Consider the following 26,240-nt stretch of genomic DNA (forward strand, 5'->3'; position numbering starts at 1 on the left):
ATCATTCAGGACAACTGCTTCAAGCAACTGCAAACAGTTGGATTTTTTTTGTGTGTTTTTTTTTTTCTTTTGTTTGTTTCTGTTTGTTTGTTTCTTAAGTTCATTTGATATATGTACAATTCATTTTTTTCAAAACCCCAAAAGTTCTTGATATGTATATTCACATAATATTCCTCCATATTTAAATAGTAAGAGTCTTGTAGGTTGAAAGCCAAGTAATCTTCAGTAATATCACCTACTGTAATCCATCAAAAAATAAAGTTTGTTTCGTCTTGTCTGGCTATACCCTGGTTGTTGAGTGTGAATGGGGGTGGGGATGAGGATGGGGCAGAGTATTGTTCTGTCCTCCGGTAAATGTATTGAATGTGTGTAGGGGTTGAATCCCTGGTATAGTGTTGGGGATCATTGTGATGGTGTTGGGTGTCATTAAGGGAATATCGTCAGGAGACCTTCTCATAGCTAGCGTGTAGTCTGGGGGGCAGGCGGTCCTAAGAACCACCTCATGTGGATGGATGGACTCACATTCATGATCCAAGTCAGTGTGCTTCATTTGGAGGGACATTATCTCCTCTTCTTGTGCATGGGTAAGATCATTGGTAGTAGTACGTTGTGGGCTACATCTCCTATGAACATCATGTCTCCGCTTGTCCTTTTTGTAGTACAATGCTGCAAAGGCCAAAATGTTCAGGAACAGCAAAGATGCACCAACTGCAATAGTAACACTCAATTCTGTTGAATAGTCTCTTTGATCCACTGAAAATGGGCTTGGCTGTTGTTTGGGATCATCTTGTTTGGCTGTAGGAAAGGCTGAAGTAACAGAAACAGAATTTTTCCTTGTTGGTCTGAAAGTATTATCAGTTGATGGCACTTTAGTTGTGGTAGAGGTATACTGTGAAATGTCGTTAAGATTGTGCAGATGAGGTACCAGTTCCAACCAAAGGTTCACTTTATTGGCCCTATAATGTTCTTTAACTCGTGGTTTTAATCCAATGTGAAGATACAGTTGGTCTTTCTGAGAATATCTGGTCCATGCTACTTCTTCAAAACGATTTGGTTTTGTATGGATGAATTTTGTGTCTTGCGGCACTGGTTGATTTGGGTCACTTGAAAAAAAAAAAAAAGATCTCCAATGTAACAAAGTATTTCAAAAGGAATTATAAAATTAACATAATTAACATTTTATACTTAATCTTTCAGTCTGCCTTTGGACAGAGCAGAATGCTATTTCCTGAAATTAGAGACCTTAATAATCTTGATTAGAAACAGCGTTATGCAAACGAACCCTTCTTTTACATAGGCTTCTGCAACTTCCCTAGTTCCCCAAAATGCTGGTATCTCTCACGCTGGAATCTTTTGCTGTTGAGGAGGGACTGCCAGCACTGCGGACACGTGGACAAACGTCTCTGAGAGACCAGTGTGAGAGGACATTAAGCTTTGCTTTTCTTTTTTAGCAACATAAAGCTGATAAAGCTCCATGCTTCAGTTCAACTACAGCATCTCTGGCCATCCAGAAGTGAAAGACCTTGGCAGGGCATAACTATCTCAGGATAACACATAGTGACTTAGAGTCCAATGGCCAAAGGTAGAAAAGTGTTTTGAACTACCAGGGAAAATAGAATTAATGAAAATGACAAAGTTTGCAAGTTTGAAGTCATACATTTTATGGTCAGAGGTGACAATTTAAAACAAAATATGTTATTAAAATAACCTGTACTATATTTTATGCAATATTTATGTCATTTCCTGTCTCACGAGGTGAAAATATTATAAGTGCTGGGGTAAAGTCCACTACTAATGTTACCATTTTTAGCTATACACAGATATTGAATGCTTAGTTTTGCCCTTTTCTGGAAATCCCTTAATTATCTTTGTGTACAAAGTATTTTTTAAATTTCTTAACTCAGAATTTTCACAAAGATTTTTTGTCCCTTTTTCTGCTGGAATGTGTAAGTGAGCTGAGGGACATTACAGGAAACACAAACATCCAATGCAATGCAATTCTTAATCTCCTATTCATCCTACAAGTACAGAGGCATTTCCAAGGGAGATAACCGAGAAAAAACACCGCTATTCATTGTCTGGTACTCACCCAGTTTTTGCAAAATTTGTCCAGTACGTCATCACCACTGCACTTAGCATGACATCATTTTTGGAGAAATTACAAGGAAATAATTCAGTAGGACCAATCATGGGGATTCCTAGTACGTAAGGAACCTCATCTCCATGGGCTGCATCTGCCCACGCAGGTACCTGATCTGTCTGGCAATGATGGTAGAAGGCATAGAAATACGTAGGCGATCCAAAATTTGAGTGAAGATCTGCTGTAGCTACTGCTGGTGCAACCCACTGGTGATCCGTAAACAAAGCCAGCAGTGTTTTCCTTCTGGTCTCAGGATTGTGCCGATCTGCCCAGTCCGTGTACATAAATTTAATGGTTTCCCTCAATATATCTTTGCCTTCAGGGTATCCGTATAAGTTATCGACAAAATTAGAAACTGCAAAGTCAAAATCGCTAGCTGATATACCGTCTTCGCTATCCACAATGTTTTCCACAAATTTTAACCCTTCCCCTTGGTTGACTCCCAACATGATGTCGTAATTGAGGAATTCTCCTTGTTCCATCAATATCTGAGGATCGTCCGGTATCACGTCGCCATCAATTACTGGTCCAAAGGCTATATGGTATCTTGCTGGTTGAATGTCCTGGTCGACAAGTTCTCTATAAGGCTTCTTCTGTAGACATTCTACCAATTCTACAGTGTCTGACATGTTGCAACCAACTTTTGTAGCCAACATCCTGGCGTATTTTGCGGGCTGAAAACTAACTGCCCAGCTGGAGAGAGCTGTTCCGCTTTGAGCTATTGCTCTTTGAAAAAGTCCTGTGGGGAGAAATATTTAAAAACTACTGAAGTGACCTTGAAACAGCTACATACTTGAAAGATTCAAAGGAGTTCTTTGAAACAACAGAAAACTTTAACAGAAGAGATATTTGAATCTTAGGAGTACTTAAATACACAAGATGGTGAGATCTGTCTGTCATTGTACCTACAGATAATGTATACAAAATAAATCCATTATGTGCAAAAATTGAAGCAAATGGTTCTACCTCAGTGTAGTCCAGCTGAGGAACACATTTTCCAATAAAACTCAGAAAGAAAAAGAAGTAGCATTACCTTATGTAGGACAACACTATTAGCTCAGAAGAAATTCCTAAAGTTAAAGCAATTTATAGGTTGGAGGAAAATCCAAGAGGTCTCTGAAATGGTTTAAATTTCTGGATATTGTTCAAGCCATCATCAGCATGTGTCCATACAACTATGTGTTAAATAAACCTAATATACTGCTTTTTTGTGCTTTATTTGGGATTAGACTTGGTTTGAGAGGTGCAGTGCTTTTGAATTGTATATCGCAGGAAAAGTTTATATTCTGGAGTAACAGATGAGTAGGTACCAGGCAGCTACTAAATTTGAAAGTGTCTAAGAGTCAAGATCTTTTCTTGTAAAGACTATTTTTAATGAAGGTTTATACTGTTCACACTTACATAAACAAGAAAATGATATATTTTACACTATTTAGCTCTGTAGATTTAGACATATGTTCAGGTATTCATTTAGGGGGGAGAGAGAGGGAGAGTATGATCTGGCTCTGCGTATCAACCTGTAGCAAATCCTGAAGACTTCTGTGCAATTAATTTGAATTTATGCTGATTTAACTAGCACTCTGGAATTCTACCATAGAAAGTAGATTCCACCCATAGAAATAACAGAGTGTGTTTAAGTTGATGTTTTCCTCTCTCTTCTGTAAGCATTTTTGAGCATATAATGGATGAAAGCCTCACCCCCTTGTAATCAGTGAATCAATCAAATGTATTTGCTACAGACTTTAATGCAATTAAAACTCCCCCCTTGTTCCCATACTACTTGTGCTCCCTTTGTGCCGGGCCTTTGCCTTTTCCCAGTCCCTTTAGGGAGGGTAGTTCTGGCTCTGAAAGAGATTTTGAGTCTGAACCTTGCGTGAAAAAATGGAGAAAAATCACTCTCCTATAATGCTCATCACTAATATCAGAAAATTAGATTATACTTAGGTAACTGTGGTCTTTCTGGTTTTTGCATTTTCATGCAAGTACATCCAGTTCATTTCAGCAGCACGTCTTTTGCACTAATTACTGGAAAATACTTCATACTGGATCCTACCTCCTATAGCACACTGTAGGTAATACAAAATGGTCTATAGCACACGTAACTTCTGCTGATTTAAGATATATTGGGTCAAAATTTGGTTTTATTTATGCTGAGAAGCACCTGGAATAATTCCACTGACTTTGGTAGAGCTTCTTAGGGATGGGAAGTGATATCTGGCCTCATTCAGTTCTGCTAAGATCGTATCTTTGGTCCAATGCTTGATGAATAGCTGGATACTCCCACTAAAGGAACTGGAGTTCAGTTGCTCAGCTTACCTCAAAATTTTATTCCTATAATTGAAAAGATGGCTTTTACTGTGATAAGTAACATATTTCTATTGATAAAAAACTCCCATAGCTTCTAAATCAAGGCAGAGAGATGCCCTTACAGCCTTGTTGCAGTACCAGACTCTGCACACTCAGAAGTTGGTTGGAATCAGTTGCTGCCAGGAAACATTTTACAAGCTTCTGAGGAATTTTAAAATCATTCTAGACTGTATTAGGTCCAAATCCAAACATCTTAAAATCAGAGAGATACAGGGACTAAAAGATGTAAACTGAAGCCTCTCCTCAAATTTATGAAAAGTCATATCCAAGATATTATTTCCTTGCAAGATATGAGTAAAAAATAAGAAAGAACTTGAGCTATAAAGCAGGTAAAATATATTTGCATGTTTACAAGGTCAGATATTGAGCTAGTATAAATCAGCTCGAAGTCAGTGGAATTACCGCAGAGGATCCAGGCATTGTAATAAATGTAACAAAATGACAAAACTGAATTTTCACAAAGATGTATTTCATGATACTTCATAATGTTTCTTTTTTGCATATTGTGTAAATCTATTTTTATTGCTTTATTAAATTTCTCTGAACAAGGACAGAAAGTGTAAGCTACCTATTAAGAAAATGCTGATATAAACACTATGGCTTGCTAAGCGCTACATAAACATTAAATGTTGGATTAAGTAAAAGTGGTCAAGTCCTCTGGCCATAAAGTTATCTTAGGAAATGGAACTAAACATCCCTCCTTCTGCTGAAGAACGCTTAAGGAAATATTACTCCTCTCAAACTGTTTGGTGAAAAATGAACAACAATATGAAAATTTTTTTTCATTCTGTCACGTAATTCCCAGCAGAAATTGGTACCACACAGGATGGAGAACTACATTTTTATCTGATAATGTGGATAATATAATAGTTTATAGACTTCAGACTGATGGAAAGAAGATTTAAATGGTTCAATGGACCATATCGCTTTGTGACTCCTATTCAAAAGTCTCACCCAAGTAAATAATAATAATAATTTGCATATATTCATCTACATTTTCAGAGCGCTTTCTAACGATGGGTGCTGCTCTGCCCACTTGCAGATGGGCAGCGATGAACAGCACCATCTCGAAAAAGGCTGAACGCTTCCTCTCAGCTACCAAGGGATCCTTTCAAAGGGAAATGAAGGAAGCAAAGAGAGCATCCGAATGTACAGCTCGTGAAAGGGACTGGTTAACAACGTGAAACAAAAGGGTTTTTTAAAAATGTTAAGACATTTGAAAATGTTTGAAAACTTGAAATAACTTTTCTTATTTGAAGCGAACCAATTTTTATTTTAATACTTTTTTTAATAGCAGGTCTAACCATCCCCAAATGAAACATACTGTACGTGGGGGTGTGGCACATTGCTCTGTTTAATCAAAATTTCAATAAAGCATGTTTTTCTTTCTTATAAAAGAAATCCTCAAAAATTTACTTTTACAATTGGGTTTTAAGTATACACCCATAAGCCTTCTCCAGTCCCCTTTGGTCTGCTACACCGGCAAAGTACTGCATCGGTTTCCCCAAACAAATTCCGCTCCGGGTAGAATTCCAGCCATGTGTTACAATATGACAGGGTAAAATTTGCTGATAAGAGGCAGCACATGACTCTACAGATATTGTAAATGTGGCATTTTGCATTAATGTCATGTTACATCAAGAAGATCAAGATTAAGATCAAGTAAAAGTTAGGGGAGGGTAAACCAGGTCTCTTCAGTCAACCTTAAGCTAAATCCTGTATGACAAAAGTTGTTTCTGTGGGTTCTGATGAAAAAAAGGTGGTGCGGTGTGACCCTCAGATCACAGGGTAATGAGGTAATGCTTACATATTGTTCCTATAGGCCAGGTTCTAAATATGTCCTATTTAACTGCAGGTAGTTATAGTAAAAAAAAAAAAAAAAAAAAATTACATTAAAAATCAAATTGTGGAAATAGACTAAAATTCAAACCACAGCCCATTTTCCACTAGACTTTTCTTGTAAAAGCTATATTTCTCTTTCTTTTAAAATAGCATAAAGGCCTGATCTAAAGAATCTGTCACTTCTATTGACCTCAGTGGGCTCTGCATCATGACTTTGGGTAAATACAGCTCTTTTAATATCAGTGGAATTATTTTTTTCTCACTGGTCAATTAGTCCCCCATGGAGATACAGCAATATAAATCAGTGGAGGATTGTATGCACAGGGCAAAGTGTGATGTCCCTGGTAAAACTAAACAATGCAGATAAAAATGTGTGAAAACAGTGAGACAAAAGTAATGTGATCGATAAGCAAAAGCCATGCAAATGAGGGAAACTGTGTGGAACTGTGGTGCAAAAATCATAGGAAAAAAAAATTGGGTGCCTCAAACAGCATGTTTTTAATTTCCTGCTGTCTGCCTCAACCTGAGAGAAAAGGTGTTAGTTATGGAATAGGAAAAAACATATAGAAGAAAATCCATTTGCAACTTGGATGCTTTGACAATTTTGGATCATGCATGCAAAACATTCAACCATCCTTTTATTAGATGACAGCAAGTGAAGTTCATGCAGTTTCAGACAAAAGATTTCTGAACTAGGTATTTGTTTCCTTCACACAAAATAATAGTTTTAAGCATTTCATGTTAGCCTGAAAAGAGAAACTGTGTCATTTTAGTTTTCTTTCAATTCTACTCCTCACAAGAAACTCAACACGCCTTTCATGACTGTCTGAATATAGACAACCTTATCTACTGTGAGCACGACTGGCTGCTTTTCCAAAAAGGACACCCTTAGGTAGGAAAGAAAAGAGACAAAAAATGATGCACCAAGAAAACGCTGTTCAGAAGTCTGCTGTAAAGTGTTTCTACAAAGCTCCATAGGAAAAAGAAGAAAGTGACCCAAAATTTAAACATGCACAGAAGAGCTGAGGGAGAAGGTGGCTTGTACAGCCTTTAAAAACTTTGCTTAATACTGAGCTGAACTCAACAGTTCGTAGGAACAAAGAGAATATACAGAGCATCACATAGTACTAATGGCGGTGGCATGCAGACACCAAAATTGTCAAAATTTGCAACCTGCATAATACCTTTGGTTGAATTGCTCCAACGGTTACCTTCAGAATAATGGGATAAAGTCAACAGATTGACGCATGAACCGCCTGCACCAGATCCAAAAACAGTTATTCTTAACGGGTCACCACCAAAGAACCCAATATTTTCACTAGTCCATCGCAAAGCTTGAATTAGATCAAGGAGGCCATAGTTTCCTTTTGCTGCTTGGTCCCCAGTGCTCAAAAATCCTGTGAACGTAAATGAAAAAAGAAAGGGTTAGCAAGCGCTCTTCTGAGTAGTCCTGTTGCAATCTTCTAAGTAAGATTTCAAAAGTACATGCCATTAAATATGATGCAACTACATAATTTTCCATGTCCGCCGGACAACAATTTGCAATTTTGCACTCTTCCTGAAACAAATTATATGGTATTCACTCTTTTTGCCCTGGATAGAGTAATGTAGGGAAGATGAAGATACATCCCAGGCAAAATAGTCGTCTAAGTCTTAACAGGTGACAGTGTGTTACCTCCCAGCAACACACCTTCTTTCCCTTTTTTCTCCCCCCAGAAACGCAGCTTGTGTCCCAGGACAAGCCAGGTTGAACGATGTGAGCAGCTCTCAACTCCCTGAGCTCCAGCCCGTAGTCATTAACCTGGGTTAATTGAATCCACATTCAATGGATAAAGACAATTTAAGCTGTTTCCACGACCCCTTAACATCAAAAAGATAAGAGCTCAGGGGTACCCGGAGAACACAAGAATTGCTCCCTTTTATTCATACTGGCAGAAAACTGGTCAGGTGCCGGAACTCTGCTTTACTCTTTGCTCCCAGCACTACCCTCGTATTTGGTATTGCTGTTTCTCTTGTCATTAGAGCCTACTGACTCGGAAAGGTGGACAATAAAAACTTTGAAGAAAGTCTCTGTTGATAAAAGACGTTGCCTTTGCTTTTGGATCCCATTTGTTGACATTTCCAATTTTCTCAGCTTAATAAACAAATGTTTAAATAATACCAGCGTTATGAAGTAGCCCAGCATGGCCATTTGCATATCAAACCGATTTAATTCTCGCGAAATCGACAGTGTAACTGTTTTTCAGTACATGCTTTGTAGAAAAATGCAACCATTACAACAATTATTTCCACATTAATTAGATATTAGTGGGTCTTCTAGTCTCGTCAAAGTTCCACTGATTTAACTCTCTTGAGTGCAGACAGCCTACTCAAAAGAAGTTTACAGTAGTTTTTCAGACAAATGGCTCTCAAAGGAGTCCTACTGTTTCATTATGACAATAAAAGCAGCTTTTGAGACATTTCTAAGAAGAAAGACACGAGCATGTGTACATATAGAAAGTAAGGATTTAACAAGAATACAGATAGGTGCATGCATGTACCTATATTCATGTATATAAAGAACACGTCATTTGTTGCTTTATTATTATCCTGATTTGACTTCAAATGGCAGTCAATGATATTCAAAGAATACCAAATACCTGTGGCATTCCATCGTATGTATAGACATTCATAATAACAGACCTTCTTGGCTGTAAACAGCACTGAAAGCTAATTGGCCTGGCTGCCTCCGTGGCTGAGCTCTGCCCCGTTTGGGGCGAGCAGCTTTGTTTGTGTAGGTCAATCCTGATTTTTGTTGCCATGGAGAGGGAAGAGCGAAGTGGCACGAGGTGCCAGGCCAGCAATTCTCCCACTTCCAGACCTAATGTACCAAGTCTAATGGGCACACTTCATTCACTGCAGCCGTAGTAAATTGGTAGTCTGATACTAGACTTTAAAATAACCACTATTCTACAACTAAAACCTGCCACGTTTACTACTTAAGTGCTTGAAAAAGCAAAGTAGCATCACTACCATCGAAGAAAATACCACCTAGATATTCAGGGAAAGCCCAGAAAGGAAGTCATAAATATAATTAATTCATTCTCATCTCACTATTACAGCTCAGTACTGAGTTGAAGTGAATATAATACCATTTTACTCTGCTTTACTGTCTTTCCTTTTCTTCTGTGTAGCCAGAGGGGCTGGTGGTCATGCCTACGTGAAAGGATGGCCCCAGTATAATCCTTCCTGCACAGAAGCATTCACTCCTCTCTTCATGCTCCAGTAAAATGTTGTCCCCCATTAAGATTTTTTAAGGACACAGAGATGATGTCTCTGAATCTACGATGGCAAACCTAATGAAAGCTTCCTAAGAAGTCTCCCTGCCTTTGTCAGCCTGCTTGGAGTTGAGGGATGGTACCAGTGACTGTAACAAAATCAAAATGTAGGAATTTATGGGAACGACAGGATCCTGTGGCTGCACATGCTGGGAAAGTCTTCTCCTCTCTTTGCATAAGTATACGAGCGTGGAAAATCAGTGACAAATCAGTTCATCGTATGAAGCACATCAGTGACTGCACTGATTTAAGGGATTAGAGGAACAATTGACACTGGCAGTCCTTGAAAGACAGGCAGCAATGAGATGAGAGCAGTTAGAGCAGTTACCAAAATTGGGCCCTAAACAAGTTCCTCTTTGCTTTTTTCCCTTTCCCCGGTTTGCAGATTCCCTGGGCCTGGACAGGATCTGCTCTCAGCAGAGCTGCAGCGTTGGTTCAAAAAGATCCCCTAGATTTCTCAAAGTGATTCCAAGGCATTTATTGGGGAAATAGATGGTAGGTTTGTAGCTGAAATACAGCGATCACCCTGAAGGAAAACAAATGCTAACACTCAAACTTTCTGAAAAAGTTGTTTTCTATACCCTGTATAATATTCAGCAAAGCGGGAAGCACGTAAGTCTTTGCCTGGAAAAGCAACAGATCAAAATTATAGGAAAAGCCTTAGGGCAACCTCCCACTGTTAAATGAGTTCACATCAAGCTCTGAAGCTTAATGGGGAAATGGGAAATCCTTGGGAAACTATAAATATACTACTTTTAAAGAATCTTTGAGAAAAGGACCTTAAAAAGAGAGAAAAAGAGGAAATGTCTCCTGTTGCTAAAAGTAGACATCAGGAAACCGTGTATTCAGTTCAGGAAATGTGCCAGAAGGGGGAGCTTTCAGTTTATTTAAAAAAAAAAAAAAAAAAAAAAAGAAAAAAAAAAAAAAAAAGAAGAGAGAAGGAAGTATTAGCAACATTCTCCTCATTCATCTATATTAGACAAATTATGACTTGTGTCCAGAGCAACAGCTCTGATGCAAAAGAAATATCTCACGCCTCCTCAGCAAGAACCACATTGGCTGACTTCCATATCTGCACAAGATGGATGATTATTGATGTTGACTTTCATGACATGAAACATTTCTATCTCATTTTTCAGAACCATAAGAAGCCTGTTAATATCGCCACCTGTTCATGCCTTTTTTCTTGTATGCAGTAGTATCAGCATGGCTTAGAAGCATTCAGAATGTCATGAAATTGGAGATAGGACTAATAAAACAGATGAGGTTTTTCTTTCTAGTTTGTGTTTGTTTTTTTTTTTTTTTTTTTTTTTCTAGTGAGGAGTGCCTCGATAGAGATAAACTCATCCAACTAAACACCCGGAGAGAAATGCTTTAACACACAGCATCATACCCAGCCTGTAGGTCCGTGGGTGCAAGTACTTATTCCTATTTAGCACTTAAGATAAAATAGAGATTGCAACAATCTGTTTTGTCTTTATCCCAAAAGGAGCTTTCAGTATGTAATTAATATAGATACCATAAATTTCTATGCATTTCTATGACACGGTCATTACACTATTTAGATATTAAGCTAGCAATTTTGAGTCACAGAGGGGAACCTGCTCTTGCTGAAAAGGGCTTGTGTGTCTGTTTTTAAACTGTATCAGCTACTCTATTAAAATATATTATCCCTTTCTGCACATGCTGTCTTATTATCCCTGGACTGTCATCTCACCAAGAAGGCTGCTATCATGTGCTACCACCTTTTGCTCTTGTAAAAAAAAGTGAAGTAAATTATTCCTTATTTTAGTTATTCCAGGAAGACATTTGCAAAAAAACTTATTTTTGCATTATTCTCTAAAAAGGTCAGGTTGAGCTAATTTTGTTCCATAATTAAGTCCTTCTACTGGAAATATTCCAATCGTCAGCTGAACAATTGCTATTTTATATTCTGAATGGGGAGGTTATCTCCTCTTTTATCTCCTCCAAAGGAGCAGACTCTAATAGAATTATGGAAGTGAGGATGTGGTCTTTTGTGAGTTTAAGAAAGAGATTTATTAAGCTCATTTGGACCATATCTCTGTTACATGTCCATTATACAAATAGGCAGAGTATGCCACAACCAGGCCCTGTATTTTGTGTTAAGATAAATTTTAATGCTTTATAAGCTTATCTGCCTGGGTAACAATTTCTGTTTGCCATTCAGATAAATCTTTTTCTAATATAATTCCAGAATTTTTGAAGAGTAAATAAAATAATAGAGTTGGGAAAGTTAAAATATTTTGTCAAAAAACCTTAGTAGATCAAATTATTTTAAGCTCTGGCCTAATTTGAATATTCAAATTAATGCAGAAGGAAAGGCCAAACCAGAATTTTTCCTAATGTAAGGAACTGCTACAACCCGCTGATGCAGTAAAAGACCAGGCACAGGCTGATGGGTACGTAAGAGAGAACCAAACCTTCCCTCTGCTGAGTTCTGTCCAGAGAAGTGTTTCATAACCCAGCGACCTTCGTGACTGGATTAATGCAGGGGGAAGGATGTCTTGCTGGACAAAAGAAATATCTGCCTGTGAGAAAATACACAGCAGCAAATGCTACTCTAAAAAAACAAAACAAACCAAAACCAGAAGAGCTTATGAAAACTGGTCTGATGTGCTTAAAGGGTTTTTTCAAAGAACTCCGTTACTGGAAGCAGAAACACTTAAGACTTTAACATTACTCCACCTGTTTAGGCGTGTGTTAGAATAATTTAGCTATGTTTCCAGCTACAATCCCCTATGCAGTCAAATGTCATCTTTTATTTTGTTAAAAGCGAGTGTTAAATTGTACAGGTATGAATACATTCAATGCATAGTGGAAGAACACAGGACATATTTTTGAGGGAAGAATTAAATTCCCTCTGGATTGCAAGTTCCTTGGTTAGGACTTTAGCTTGACACCCCCTATTAATATTGAATAGCAATTGCCATCCACAGAAAATTTCAGTCGCCCTTTAAACTATACCTACTCAGTTAGAAATGTGAGCAAGATAAGCAAATTTTAAGCAAGATGGTTAAACTTAAAGAGCACATTTGTTTTCATCTTCGACATCTCTCTCGAATCCGCACCAGCTAGCTAATCGGAATGAATTACGTGGGCAGCAGCGCTGTGAACGTTAATATGTATGTGATATTCATGAAGCAGAGGATACTGCTCCTCGCTTTGCTGACCAGCACATCCTAATATTAATAGCGTATTTTAGTAATGGATAAGGGGTAAGGTGACTAAAAGGACTAGGAACTCCCATAAGGAAGATGTAGGAGAACAGAAACTATTCAGTGCAAGACAAATGTTCCTTTGTAGACATCTGCAATATACGTCTGCTCCAGAATCAGAGAAGGGAGACTTCTGAAAATGCTGCTCAATCAGTTGTTTTGTATCAAATTCATTTAATATACAAAAAAGTAATTGCGACGTTAGCAAAGTACTCGTCTGTTTCTGTAGCTTTCTGCCACATACATATTAGTAATAAGAGTAATGATTTCAGAAGTGCAAGATTTTTCCTTAACTCCATGAGATGTGCAAAGTATCGTACTACATCATCCACTCTTTCCTGGCTGTTTAAGATACATGAGACTGCATTAAAATACAGATTTTGTTTTAATTTTACGTACAGAAAAATTAATATGTCAGAATCTTTGCAAAGTATTTCTTAACAGATGTACATTGTCAGGTTGGACGGGGCTCTGAGCAACCTGATCTAGTTGAAGATGCCCGTGGTCGTTGCAGGGGGTTGGACTAGACGACCTTTAAACATCCCTTCCAAGCAAAACCATTTTATGATTCTATACATTATTTGCATGTATTTGCAAACTATTCACTTTTCATGTAGTGAAGTTATGTGGCTGGCCACATAAATTGTTTGAAAACTTAATATTTGCTGATGTCACAACATAAACTTTACAAATTAAGGACAAGTATTTTCCATACAAACAGCCTGCACTGATTTTTTCGGGCCATAACTCTGCTTTGGGATGCGTTAAGGCTTGCATTTCTGCAGTGATCAAGTTGTGCACTACCAAGAGAGCTGAATGTGTCATATAACACTGATCCAAGTGATGGGGGGAAGCAGGAAGAGTTCTGACATGAGGCCACTTTAATTACAAATGTTTTAGAGCTGTTTTATTTATTTATTTATTTATTTATTAACTAAGACTCTGTTATAGAATGAAAATCCATCCATTCAATCCGGCTGAACTATATGGCTGACTTAAAAAAGAGCAGCTCAGAAACTGGAAATTTTTTTGTGAGTAGTTGTTCCCACTATTCACGTAACCTCAGTCACTTGGTAAAAAACTAGGAAACAGCTCAACTATTTTAACTGCCTTAATTAAGCTGTCTTACTGTAAGAACAGAACCTCAAGGTTAAGTGTATGAACAATTAACTGAACTGCGAGTGATGCAAAACAGATGCAGTAATTCATTAACTTACCAAACCAAAGTGCTGCCTCTGTGAGGTAGAATTGCTTAAAAATACCAAGATTCCCAACTTCCCCGGCCGGTGCTGTTGCCCCAGCAGTTACCCCTTGGAAATTCCCATTCATTTCACCAAAGTAAACAATTTACAGAATTGAATCAGTAAATATAAGGACCTGTAACTATGTGCTTGTTATTCTGAAAGTTTAAATGGAGAAAAGTGTGTGATGATGTATAAATTTAGGTGTGCTTTTTCAGCACTGCTGTTTTACTGCTGGAATTTTTAACATTCCTCCCAGAGTACCAAATCCTTCGAATTAATGTAAGTGAAGTGGCCAGAGCCTACTAAAAGGCTGGGCTTTCCTTGTGACTGTTTGAAACAACAGAAGTTTTCACTTCCTTGCGTTTTACTTAATTTCTTCTCCCGTGAGAGGCTAAACGAACCGCACACTGCAAGTCACAGAAGTCCTTTACAGCTGTTTCAGTCTGGCATCTGTCACTTGCCACCGCCGATACGTTAACAGCGAATTTCTGGTGTAGAGGCAGATTGCGAAAGAGGGAAGTGTCTCACGCCGGAGCACTTGACTCCATTGTCACGGATGTATTGGCATCACTTCGCTGCGGGCAATACAGCCCAAAACTGGCTAATCCTCGCCCTTTCTCCAAAACACAGTTTCTCTCTCACAGGCTACATTAAGCCCTTTAAATGTCAAAAAAAAAAAAGTCTCGATGAAGCCAGATTTTTTCCTATCCCGGGAAGTTATCCTCAGCCATTACAGAAGGAAGGAAGATGCTTAGATTTTTAGATTACTGGGATATTCTTGGCAAGTCCGTTGTAATGTTGGAACAGTCTGAGATTATAATTTCTTGCATTCTCTGAAGGCTTTGAGAAGAAGGTGACTCTCTCTGCCTTTAAAGTTTCAGTGAAGAGATGATAAAATTCAGAGGGTGTTTTCAAAACCTTAGCTGCCTTTTTCTTTATTGGGTCAATGGTTATTTTCCATTCTGCCCTCACTGTCATGTCAGGACAGTTTTGCGCATTCTCTCAAATTCTGGCGATTTTCTATGTGTGAGACATTCATGCATAGGTCCCTGCCATAATCCCACACTTGCACGTTGGGTCGTGGTACAGGGCAGGCCCACACAATGACTGGATATTGGGAAAAACTACTTCACCGAAAGGGTTATCAAACACTGGAACAGGCTGCCCAGGGAAATGGTGGAATCATCATCCCTGGAGGTATTTAAAAGACGGCTAGATGTGGCGCTGAGAGACATGGTTTAGTGGCAGTTTTTGTCAGTGTTGGGTTGATGGTTGGACTTGTTGATCTGAAAGGTCCCTTCCAACCGAGACAATTCTATGATTCCGTGATTCTATGAAGCAGGTCACTGTTTGCTTGTAAAGTCCTGAGCTGGCCAGTTTCTCTGCCTCCAGCACAGCATGAGGGGGTGGTGTTTCTCTCCAGCTCTCCCATCCCTCACGTCAAGCATGACCGGGTAGCGGGTCACACCTCCCGCAGCCTGTGGCAGCCTTGTCAGTCATGGGGCAACGGTGACAACAGAGAAAGTCAGATGTTTGCTACAGCACTGTCAGCTGTGGAGACAAGTTTCACAGAAGCAGTTCTCTAAGCCCGTGCTGTAGAGTGGCTACAGGGTTGGGAAGTGCAAACTGCTCCTGTGCTCTCCAGGCAGTTCTTGCGGCCAACGCTTTGGCTTCAGCGCAAGGAGCACAGATAAAAGGGGCTTCAGCTGCCCTCCGCTTGCCAGACCTCTAAGTACAACATAGCTGGTCCCAAATGACCACCCGAGAGATCAGCTCTGTAGGAGCTTATTGCAGATGATCTTTACTGAAGAGTCAAATGAAAGTCTGATAACAATCTCAGAGACACTTTGAAAGAGTTACACAAGCAATAGGGCTAGTCCGATAGAAGCGATCTTTATACCGATTTCTGGATACGCTGTAAAAGGGAAAAAGGAGGAGGCAAGTAGTTTCAGAAATACAGCTGCAGAAACTAATTTTAAAGGATTTTAAGTGATATGCGCTGACACGTATCAGAAAGTAGGAGTAAGCCTTAAGAACTGATGAATGACATTTGGTATAGCTGGACACAAAAGGCGTCTGGAGTACGTTTGATTTGATTGTCTCCTCCTCTTCTTTAAAAAATACAGAAAAAAAAGATGGGGTTTGCTATAGAAATGAGCAGATATCGATGAATATTTTCATCTTTGAAAAAGCAAGCAATTCTGCTGCCAGCAGAGAACATCTGCTTACATGCCTTTCACAAGGTAAAAATCATAGTTGTTAGCACCCGGCTGAGTCGTGCTCTAGGGCGACACAACTTTTAGTTTAAAGTATTTTTAAGTTGCATCCAAACTTTTCACAGGAAATGAACAATGCTGTATTACTAAGTAATACAATAGCAATGCTCTAATGAACCATTGTCTTTGAGAACTTTAACAAAAATACAAATAAAATAATAGCCTCTAAAAGACAGCATGGGCAAACCCAAATCCTATTATAGAATAAAGTGTGGAATAATAAAAATCAAACGCATACTGATCCTTTCAAATATACTCAGCCAAAGCCCAAATGATAAGGAAAGACTACATGAGAGAACAGAAAAGGCCACATAGCCAAAGCCATCACTTGACTTTCCCACTTGGCAGAAGAAAGCGATGCCCCGAGGGAGAGATTCTTGTCTTCACCAGGATTGAGAGCACAGCTGTTCCGCTCCTACTTACTTCAAGTAGCACAATATGCAAAATTAAGTAGCCCACAGCACATTGCATCAAATCTCTGTCCTTTGCTATGGTTTTTCCCCATTTTCAGTAGCAAGATCAGAAACACGGCATTAAGATATGCTAGTATGCAGTATGCATAACTTTTAGCTTTACATGACACAATTAAAGGCAGCAGCTACAAACCTGGAAAACATGTTATAGTGGAGAGTTAGCAAATATCAATGATCTTAACGTGTAAGGTTTTAAAAATCAAAATTGACCCCATAAAAAAGTCTGCTTTCCATTTTCCTTCAAGATTTGGGCAAAATGAGTTCATTATCTCAAGATAGCCCAGATGGTACTAGAAGATCTTTCTACCCAATATATTTGAGAATTTTTTGCTATATAGTGAACTCTGTATGTGTAGCTACTTAGAACTACATGTAGTTAGGATTCAACTTTCAAAAGCATCTTTCAGGTAGTACATTTTAATTGATTGTTACATGCCAGAGACCACTTTTTCTAACTTAGGCCTGGAAATCATCTTTGCTTTATAATGGTCACTCTGGTTGTACATTAGTATATGTTTTCAGTAATATTATGCAGTTTTTCAGAATTTGAATATGTATGTGGATGAGAGAAAGGATGGGTTTAATTTCATTAGAAGGGAATATTCATATTTTAGAAATAAAAAAAATCATAATTACGAGTTCCACTGAGAGGGACAGCACCATAATTTTTGATACTTCTTCACAATGTTGAGATTTGCAATGAGGGTCCAATCAATGCTAATATATATTCTATGAGCTGATGAAAGGGAAGTCAGAAATCTTCATGTAGAACTGTATATGCAAATCACTAGTTAGAAGCCTAGCAGCTATTTGAAAGTGCAATCTTTCAATCAGAACGCAGAAATTATGGTGCTAATTTACTGTGAACTCAAATCTCCTTATTTGAAAATAAATAGAAAAGATTAACCATTGGACCAATTTACCAAGAACTGCATTCAATATGTCATCGCTTGCATTTTTAAATCAGAACTGGAGACTTTCTAAAAATATGTCACTGTTCAGATAAGATTTAATTCAGGAAAGTTTTATGAACAGTATCATACAGGTAGAGGTCATACCAGATCATCACAAAAATGTCTTCTCACTTTTGAATGTGAGAGTTAAACAACATGTGAGACTCAGATAATCAAGTTGTGCCTTCTGTAGCCTGATCAGTGCAGACAGACCCTTTAGATGTACTGGGAACTTATTTAAGTTTTGAGAAGGGCTGAGAGATAAAGCTTTTCTATCTTACTTCCTTTTCTCTTCCTCTCCCCTTCCTCTTCCTGCAAAGCTTAATCGCATTTAATCAGTTTCAACATTATTCTTGGAGTTCTGTTATTCACGTGAATTTATATATGTGTCCACTATGCTCTTTGGGGGCACACAATCTATTTATCGCTTGAAAAAATCCTCGGGAATACCTGGAATTATTTTCACCTCTGTGATGACAATCTCCCACGCTCTCTACAGACGCTACGTGGTCGACCAACTCCTTGACCTACCGGTGGCATCGCATCCACATCTGTTTCCTTGCTGCAGTACGATACGCAGCGGTAGCACAGGGGTCAGAAAGATGACATTCTGCTCTGTCCCTTTAAACACCTAGAGGCATATTTGTCTTACCGAAGACACTGTACTTGTGGCTATCGTAGCCTGCATGTAAGAATAACTTCTGATAAAAAAAAAAAAGTAAGTTGAAAAAGCAGCAGCCCGATTTTGGTTTGAATTGTAAAGTGAGGCACGATGAAGCACACCTCAACACCCCTGTAAATGTAGCACATCGAGTTATATGCCACAGCTTGTTATTGCAGCTGCCGTGATAGGTATGTATTTATGATGGCAGAGATGCTGAGTCTATTCTTACCCAGAGAAAAGGGCTCGGCCAACAGTGAGGAGACTAAGAAACGTAGCATGTTTTTGACTTGTACCTGTGGGCCTCTAAAAGTCTGTGGACTTCTTTTCAGGGGCCAAAGATCACTAAGAAAAACAAACAAATTAAGAGCAAACACAAACGTACTTTGTGACTGTCTGAGCCTCTAGGGAAAACTTTGAGAGGTCTGTAACAAAATTATGTTTTAAACAACTATATTCATACACAGACTTGTGCTGGTGAGATCCTTATACTGTTTTCATTGCTATTAACTGAACACCAGAAACATTTGTAAGAGCATATATGCCTAGACAGAAGCATCAAATCTAATTTTCTAGTAAATATCTATCAGTTCTGGTAGAATGTGAAGTAAGAAAGAATTAACTGGTTCACCATATGCCTGTTCATTTCTTACATGGCATCCTGCCTCTCCTGGTATAATTTTTGCTTTCTGCTGTGTCTGAATTTCCCATTCCATAGGGCAAGATGCTTTATCTCTCAATGATTTTACTGCACTGCTACATGTATTTTGTGTCTTAAAGGCAGGGAGCTGAAGAAAAGACAAGAATGGGATGAGGGTAGCTGTTACAGAGACTGCAACTGCCATTTACCAAAAAAAAAAAAAAAAAAAAAAAAAAAAGATTGCTATTAAACTATTCCTCCACAGCAGAATCCTGGGGGATATGGCCACTGCTGACTGTATACTTGTTACACAAAACAGTAGGACATAAAAGATATGTATTAATATATAAATCATACACACAACTCCTGTGGATCTCTTCAGAGCAGTCTTACAAAATACCTGGTCATGTGCATATCCCCTAACTTTTCTAGCAACAATTTAAATAAATACAAGATGTCAAAGAACCTTGAACAGTCCAAGGAAAAGGAAGAAAAAAAGCCTCAAATCCCCCCAAAGTTAATTGAGGCTAGAATCGCTGCAGTTCCATCCACTGCAATTTCACGTTGGTGCACTTCAATTAAGGCATAATAAGAGTGCAAAGTAATTTATACGTATAGATTAGATGTCGTCTGTGAAAAATCACCGATTAACTCAAAGTAGGCTGCTGGAGTACCAGAACAACAAATGTTGTAGTACTCCGAGTTTCGTTTTTCAGTTAGCACCTTGATACCACAAAAGCAAAGCTGAAATACCTTTATTTAAAGGTATTAGTGGGAAATACTTTATATGCGTGGGCACACGTGGTATCAGCACGTTGATCTTCAGGCTTCACTAAATAAAGTTTCATTCACCAATAAAATAACAACACAAAAATGCCCATACTGTTTCCCATAATGATTTCAAATGTTTATTCAGTTGCTGAAAGGCAACATTTTTTACTCTTTTTTTTACAATTAGAAAGATTTCCTACTGCAGCCTCAACTAAATGTAGAGCTCTAGCTTTTCCCTAAGACGTTGCATCCTTTCATTCCAGTTGCAACGACTACCATATGCATTACCACTACATCATCTGAAAATATGCATATACCCATCTACAGATAGACCAGGCTCGTTGCTGTTCCAAATCTAACTTATTCTAATGAAGTCAAGAAAATTGGCCAGTTCAAACCAAGCAAGGATGTGATTCAAGGCCCTTAATCTTTTGAGATATGTAAAAGCATGAGTTCAGTAAGTGCATTCATAGATACTGCATCAAGGTTGTTCAGCCTGGAGAAGAGGAGGCTCCGGGGAGACCTCATAGCGGCCTTCCAGTACCTGAGGGGGGCCTACAGGAAGGCTGGGGAGAGTCTGTTTACAAAGGCCTGCAGTGACAGGACGAGGGGCAATGGTTTTAAGTTGGAGAAGGGGAGATTTAGATTGGATATTAGGAAAAAGTTCTTTACTATGAGGGTGGTGGAACACTGGAACAGGTTGCCCAGGGAGGTGGTTGAGGCCCCTTCCCTTGAGATAGTCAAGGTGAAGCTCGACGAGGCCCTGGGCAACCTGGTCTGGTTGGGGGTGTCCCTGCTGACTGCGGGAAGGTTGGACTAGATGACCTTTGGAGGTCCCTTCCAGCCTGGACCAATCTATGAATCTATGAAATACACAGCATCAACAAAGCGGCTAAACTAAGTAATACTTAATGGGCAGCAGGAAATAATTGATGTTTCAGATAATTAAGTACGTTAGATGACTGGGAGCTGAAGTAAGAGTCTGGAAATCTTTGAAAAGAAAAATGCGTGTACGGATGCGATCCAGCTCCCAATAACTGAGATTGCTCCACATTTAAAGATCTCTGCAACAAATACAGTGAAAGAGAATCAGTGTCCAGCTGAGGTAAATATGCTGTTAAAGATGCTACCTTTGCATTTTCTGCCCCTACATTCGGTTCACAGCAGGAATCCAGGTATTCAATATTGCCTAATTGGAGAGTATCACATAACAGCCTCGCCTAGCATGGCTAGTTTCACCTTTTTGCCATAAAAATACAGAAACCAGTTAAAGTAGCAAAGTGAGGAAAATAAAAACAACAAAATTGAAATTATTTCGTGTTTCTATCACATATTTTAAAATCTAACACTTTTTTGAAAGCTACTCTACAATTATAAAGTAATACTTCGATACAATACAATTACACGGTCTTTGAGTAGGAGGACGCTTTTATGGGGAGGGTAATATTCTCCAGTTACTCACATTTGGATGAAATTAGGTGTCTTGAAGCTTACAACACCCACTTGCAGCCAAACTGAGAGAAGGAACATGAGTCAGAGGTCACAGGGAACACATTCCCAGCCCTGAGCAAGAACTGAATTTATACAAAATGGTCACGTCTGAAAAACCAGCGCTCAGAAAAGGACAAGAATGTCAAGCACTTCTGTAAGGCAGCTGAGAAACATTATGGAAAAGAGGGGCTGGCTCAGAGGCATCCATTTTCTATTTTGCCATTACAATTCTTATAGCTTACTACAAAGCGAGCTAATATGCACAGTATTCACGCAGTAAGTAAAATGGCGCTAATTTGTTTTTAGAGCTTAACCAAATACTACAGGTTCTAAAGGCACTTTCTTAGCCTCAGATGAGTTGGAAAATCTAATCTGTGCTAATTTTCCCAAAAACAGATGGTGCATGAATTAAACTGTGTAGACCCTTTTAAGCTTCCATTCTCACTAAGTCCCTTTTGGGATAACTAATGTTCATTTCTTAGGGCTCTATTCTCCTGCACTTATTTCTCTTAAATAACTGAAAACAGCCTCCTTAATTGTATAGGAAGATACACTCAATAGGAAAAAAGTCACAGAATTTGGGCCCACAAGGCATTATATTATGTATGAAAAGGTTGTCACTAAAGCCAGTATTTTTTGCATGGACGGTACAAGGGTATCTGTGTTATTTACAATGGGAAATTGTTTCATTCCAATCCAAGAAATATCATGATATATGCAAAGTAAATAAAGCCAGGACTATGCCAGTAAACCTCATTCATGCACATCACTTGAAGGCAGGAGATATGAACTCACAGGACTATAGACCAACTCATCTGAAAATTAAGATCACAGACAATAGGTATTAACGGGTGATTTTAGCTGTTGTTTATTATTGTAGATGGCTTAAAACCTCACCACAGACCCGGGCTTAACTATGTTAGAGAGTTAAAAAGGGATCTTCTTAGGCTTTGTGCCAGGGAAAGGAATCAACATGTGGAAAATAGAAGTTGGGAAGGTGAAGTAACATTAAAAGAGAGTTTATTAAACCAACATGACTCACAGTTTCTCAGAAGCCTAAGAGGGGCAGATTTCTGCCCATGCTGTTGCAGTATCATAATCCTTTTTTAAAAACGTTTCACAAAACCTGCAGTAGCCAGTTAGAGGACAACCTGTTCTTCTGGAGCTGCTGCACCTCCTTGCAAAACATTTCCCATCTCTTCCTCCCCTATGTCAGACAGTTCCATATGGCACTAAGCAAGCCCAAGTCCCAAGGTATACTCCGATTTCAGTCATAAGTCCTTAAGGGAGCAGGTTAACGGAACGAAATATAAATGCTCTATTACTGCTCTTCCTTTCTATGACATTTATATGTTGTGCTGAATTACTCTGGAATCAGGATGGTTTACAGTATGTTATGTTTTTATCCTCACCCTGAATAATAAGGTAGTAGTAATACTCAGTTCCCAGGAACAAGGAGGCATAGTGCAAAGAGGGGAGTGACACATCAAGATTACAGAGGGAAACTGTGGTGGAAGAGGTAATTGAACCCACCTCTGAATTACGTAGCCAGAAATAGCACCTGGTAGAATTAAGCAGTGAAATAGCTAAAGAAATACTGTGCCACTATATTTTGAAGGTTTTTTGCAACCACACGCTCACCTTTAAAATTCCAGTGTGAGCGTTCTTTTAACACACTGCATAATGTAAGCTGGGTGCTAACTGATGAAATAAATTGAGTTTTAATAGACTTTGCTCAACAACACACCCCAAATGACACATCAGTAATTACCATCGGATCTCAAGCAACATCCTGACAAAGTTACTGAATGTAAAGCGCATCTGCTAGATTGCAACGGATTGCATTCTTGGGATGCTCGAGATTTGTCAGAAAATGTATTTATACTCAACATTAATTCTGCTGACTCTGAGGATTGTTTCAGTTAACAAAGGCATCTCTGACACTGCAATATAGAATCATGTCCCATTTCTGGCAATGTACTGCTAGCAAAATACCAGCTGTTTTCAGTGGAGGATCAGTGTGATACAATGAGTTGATGTGTTGGCTTGATTAATCTTTATATGATTTCCCAGCTTCTAACGTAACATGTGCATAACTTTATATTTGTAGCCAATGGTGTAGAACATCACTTGACAGTTAAATTACTTATGTTCTTGTTCTTTACTCACGAGACTGTTCCTAAAGAAAGAAAGTTCATCTCTTTTAATTTGTTAACTTCTGAAAACAGCAGCGATGGGTTGACTACATGGACTACAGAAATGAAGAGGGTGGTTCAATGACTAACAGTTTCATTTAGTATCAGTTTGTCATTGCTGCTTCCCTCCGTTAGCACAAAAGGTACCACATGGCTTTTGCTCTTCAATCATCCATAAGACACGTTCAAAGGAGATCATTAATCATGATTTTAAAATATTGATTTTGAAAGTCTTTTGCTAATTCTCATGGAAAAAACACATGTGATTTAAGAAATAAGTAAAATATGTCCCTAAATGTTTAGAAGTAATCTCAGTAATTTAAAGGCAGTATATTTCTTTCCGGGGTAGAAACTAGAACATCTACTGTATCCTTCCTTCTTCTCCTCAGAATTACAACTCCAAGTTTCAAAGACTAGTGAACAGCATCATGGAAGAGCATTAAAGTGGCTGGGATACTATGCATCCCTCTGCTGTCAGTAAGTCAATCTCCAGCTATCACAGTCTACATAGGGGTGGATCTGATCAAGACTTGAATTAATTAATTTTTTTCCAATATTCTCAATATCATTCAATTCTTTAAATATATATCTTTAAAAAGTTTCCCTGGTAGTTAAACGTCTTAAAAACTGAAACGCATTTATTGGTGTCTGTTCATTCTAAACCATTTTTAAATACTGCTGTGCACTGCCCCAGCTATTGTTTCACAATACAGATACATCATAGTCAACAACGTGTTATATCCCACACTAAAAGTAACTGAACACAAATAATGCTGGGCAAGGTATGAAAAATATTTACTTTAATGCATAAATCACTTCCTGATAGCTGTTGGGATCGGGCCATGTAGGAGAGTTTATGCTTCCTTCTAGCTTTGTCCTTCTTCCCAGAGCTATGTCAAAACAGATATAGAACATGGAGAAAAAGGTGCTACAAATAAAAAAGAGTTGAGTAAAAGAATGCTATAGCTGGACAGTCAAAAACTCAGACATAAGAAGAGTAAGATTGTTTGGACCCCTGTGTAGTACAACACATCGTTATTTGTAACTATATGGCCATCATTTTCATTGGTATTTTTGCATTCACAGTGCTCTAGGTGACTTAAAAGCTATTTCTGATAAGCTCATAGGTATTGTGGGTTGTACCTCACTTCACCGAGCAAAGGACAATGTCCATGTCTAGGATCAAAGTACTTGCTTGCTATTGTCTGGGGGCTTCAGGCTTCTTATATTTTACACATGTATAATTTTAATCCCTTATCTTGTTCCACGCACAGGAGGAGTTGTGGACCTAGAAAGTTGTTCTTTGCTTTCAAAACATAGTGGTGAGTGTAACATTTTTTTTTAAAAAATATATCTGTCTCAGGATCAGTGAGTTTCATTGTTGACAAATAAAGATTGGACAGTTTTCTGCATATGACAGTATCCATACCGACACCTTTTCCCCACATGGATAGAGCAGGTATAGACCAGTGGACAAAACAGAGTAAATAAGGAGGCACAGTTATTATCATATCAATGATAAGAGATCAGATAATAAAGTAACCGATTTGGGATGTAAGAATGAACTTACCCAAGAACTGTATGGAAAAGCTGAAACCTTTATCCATCACCACTTCCTATGAGTTTGCTCATGGGAATTTTGCAATACTTTCAAGAACAGATGATTGTTTTCTGAGGCAGTGAAGCCAGTAACTTAATGAAGATATTTCCATTAATTTCATAGAGTCTGCATTCCTCATTTAAAACAGGGATTGAACATTGGTACATTTCCTGCTGTTTATTGCTGTTGCAGCAAAATCTTGCATATATGTTTTAAAATCAAGACCCCGAAGCTATTTATTCCTAAGTGATTAATTGATTGGAGAAGATGCTTATTATAAAATAATGAAAGATTTGCTTCACAGCTCAGCTATTGCAGCTATTTACTATTTCCAATAATACAAAGGGCAGAAATGGAAGTAGCAGTTATTTCATCACTAAATTGGTTTCTTTCATCTGTTTTCAAATTAGTAATCAGATTACCTTTTGCCTATACTCTCACCATGGAGGGGCGAACAGAATGAACTTTTCACCCCTCGAATCTTTTATATTCAAAGCATTTAGTTTCCCACAAGCTAAAGAAAAAATAATTATACAATCTTTGTTCCCACTACAGGTATCTAGCAAGTTTTAAATATAATAAATGCATTCTGGCAAAGTTAATGTACCATAAAATCAAGCAGACTGTATCACTCTTTGATACATATACCTGGTAAGCCATCACTGAAAATAACAGTAATTTATGATAACAGATTATTCATCCATAGCAAACCCACCCTCTCTGTCAGGAAAGGTATTTTAAGATACAAAAACATAATCCCCTCTTCCTATATGTTTTCTCTGAGTACATTATTTACCCAGGATGCAGAGTCTGGTTTAAGTCCCGCTTTTAGTCAATTTTATAGCACGACTGAAACACTGGAAGTCAAGTGACTCAACGCAAGGTCACACAATGAATCTGTGCCTCCCTGCAAACCGGGGCTCGGGTGCAGCCAACACCTGCTCCTTTGCCCTACATCATCCTGCTCCTCTTCTAAAAGCATTTGCCTCAAAAAAGCTTGCAAATTCTGTTCACATGCATTAAGGGCGGATGAA

The 26,240-nt window shown here is 38.4% G+C and overlaps 1 protein-coding gene across 8 annotated transcripts in view; it reads right to left on the reverse strand.

Annotated features, from left to right (window-relative positions):
• Window positions 1–280: 280 nt before the first annotated feature.
• NLGN1 (neuroligin 1) overlaps window positions 281–26,240 on the reverse strand; it is a 308,570-nt gene continuing 282,610 nt past the window's right edge. For 4 of the 8 annotated variants that reach the window (XM_074152932.1, XM_074152931.1, XM_074152929.1 and 1 more), the window contains 3 exons: window positions 7,561–7,746; window positions 2,090–2,879; window positions 281–1,103 (listed from right to left, as the gene is read on the reverse strand). In XM_074152932.1, the coding sequence (XP_074009033.1) occupies window positions 281–1,103; window positions 2,090–2,879; window positions 7,561–7,746 (1,799 nt within the window). Of the gene's footprint in view, window positions 1,104–2,089; window positions 2,880–7,533; window positions 7,747–26,240 lie in introns of all 8 variants that reach the window. The other 4 variants (XM_074152930.1, XM_074152926.1, XM_074152927.1 and 1 more) reach the window with 1 other exon arrangement.

This window comes from Numenius arquata, chromosome 9, assembly GCF_964106895.1.
Source record: "Numenius arquata chromosome 9, bNumArq3.hap1.1, whole genome shotgun sequence".
Taxonomy (NCBI): domain Eukaryota; kingdom Metazoa; phylum Chordata; class Aves; order Charadriiformes; family Scolopacidae; genus Numenius; species Numenius arquata.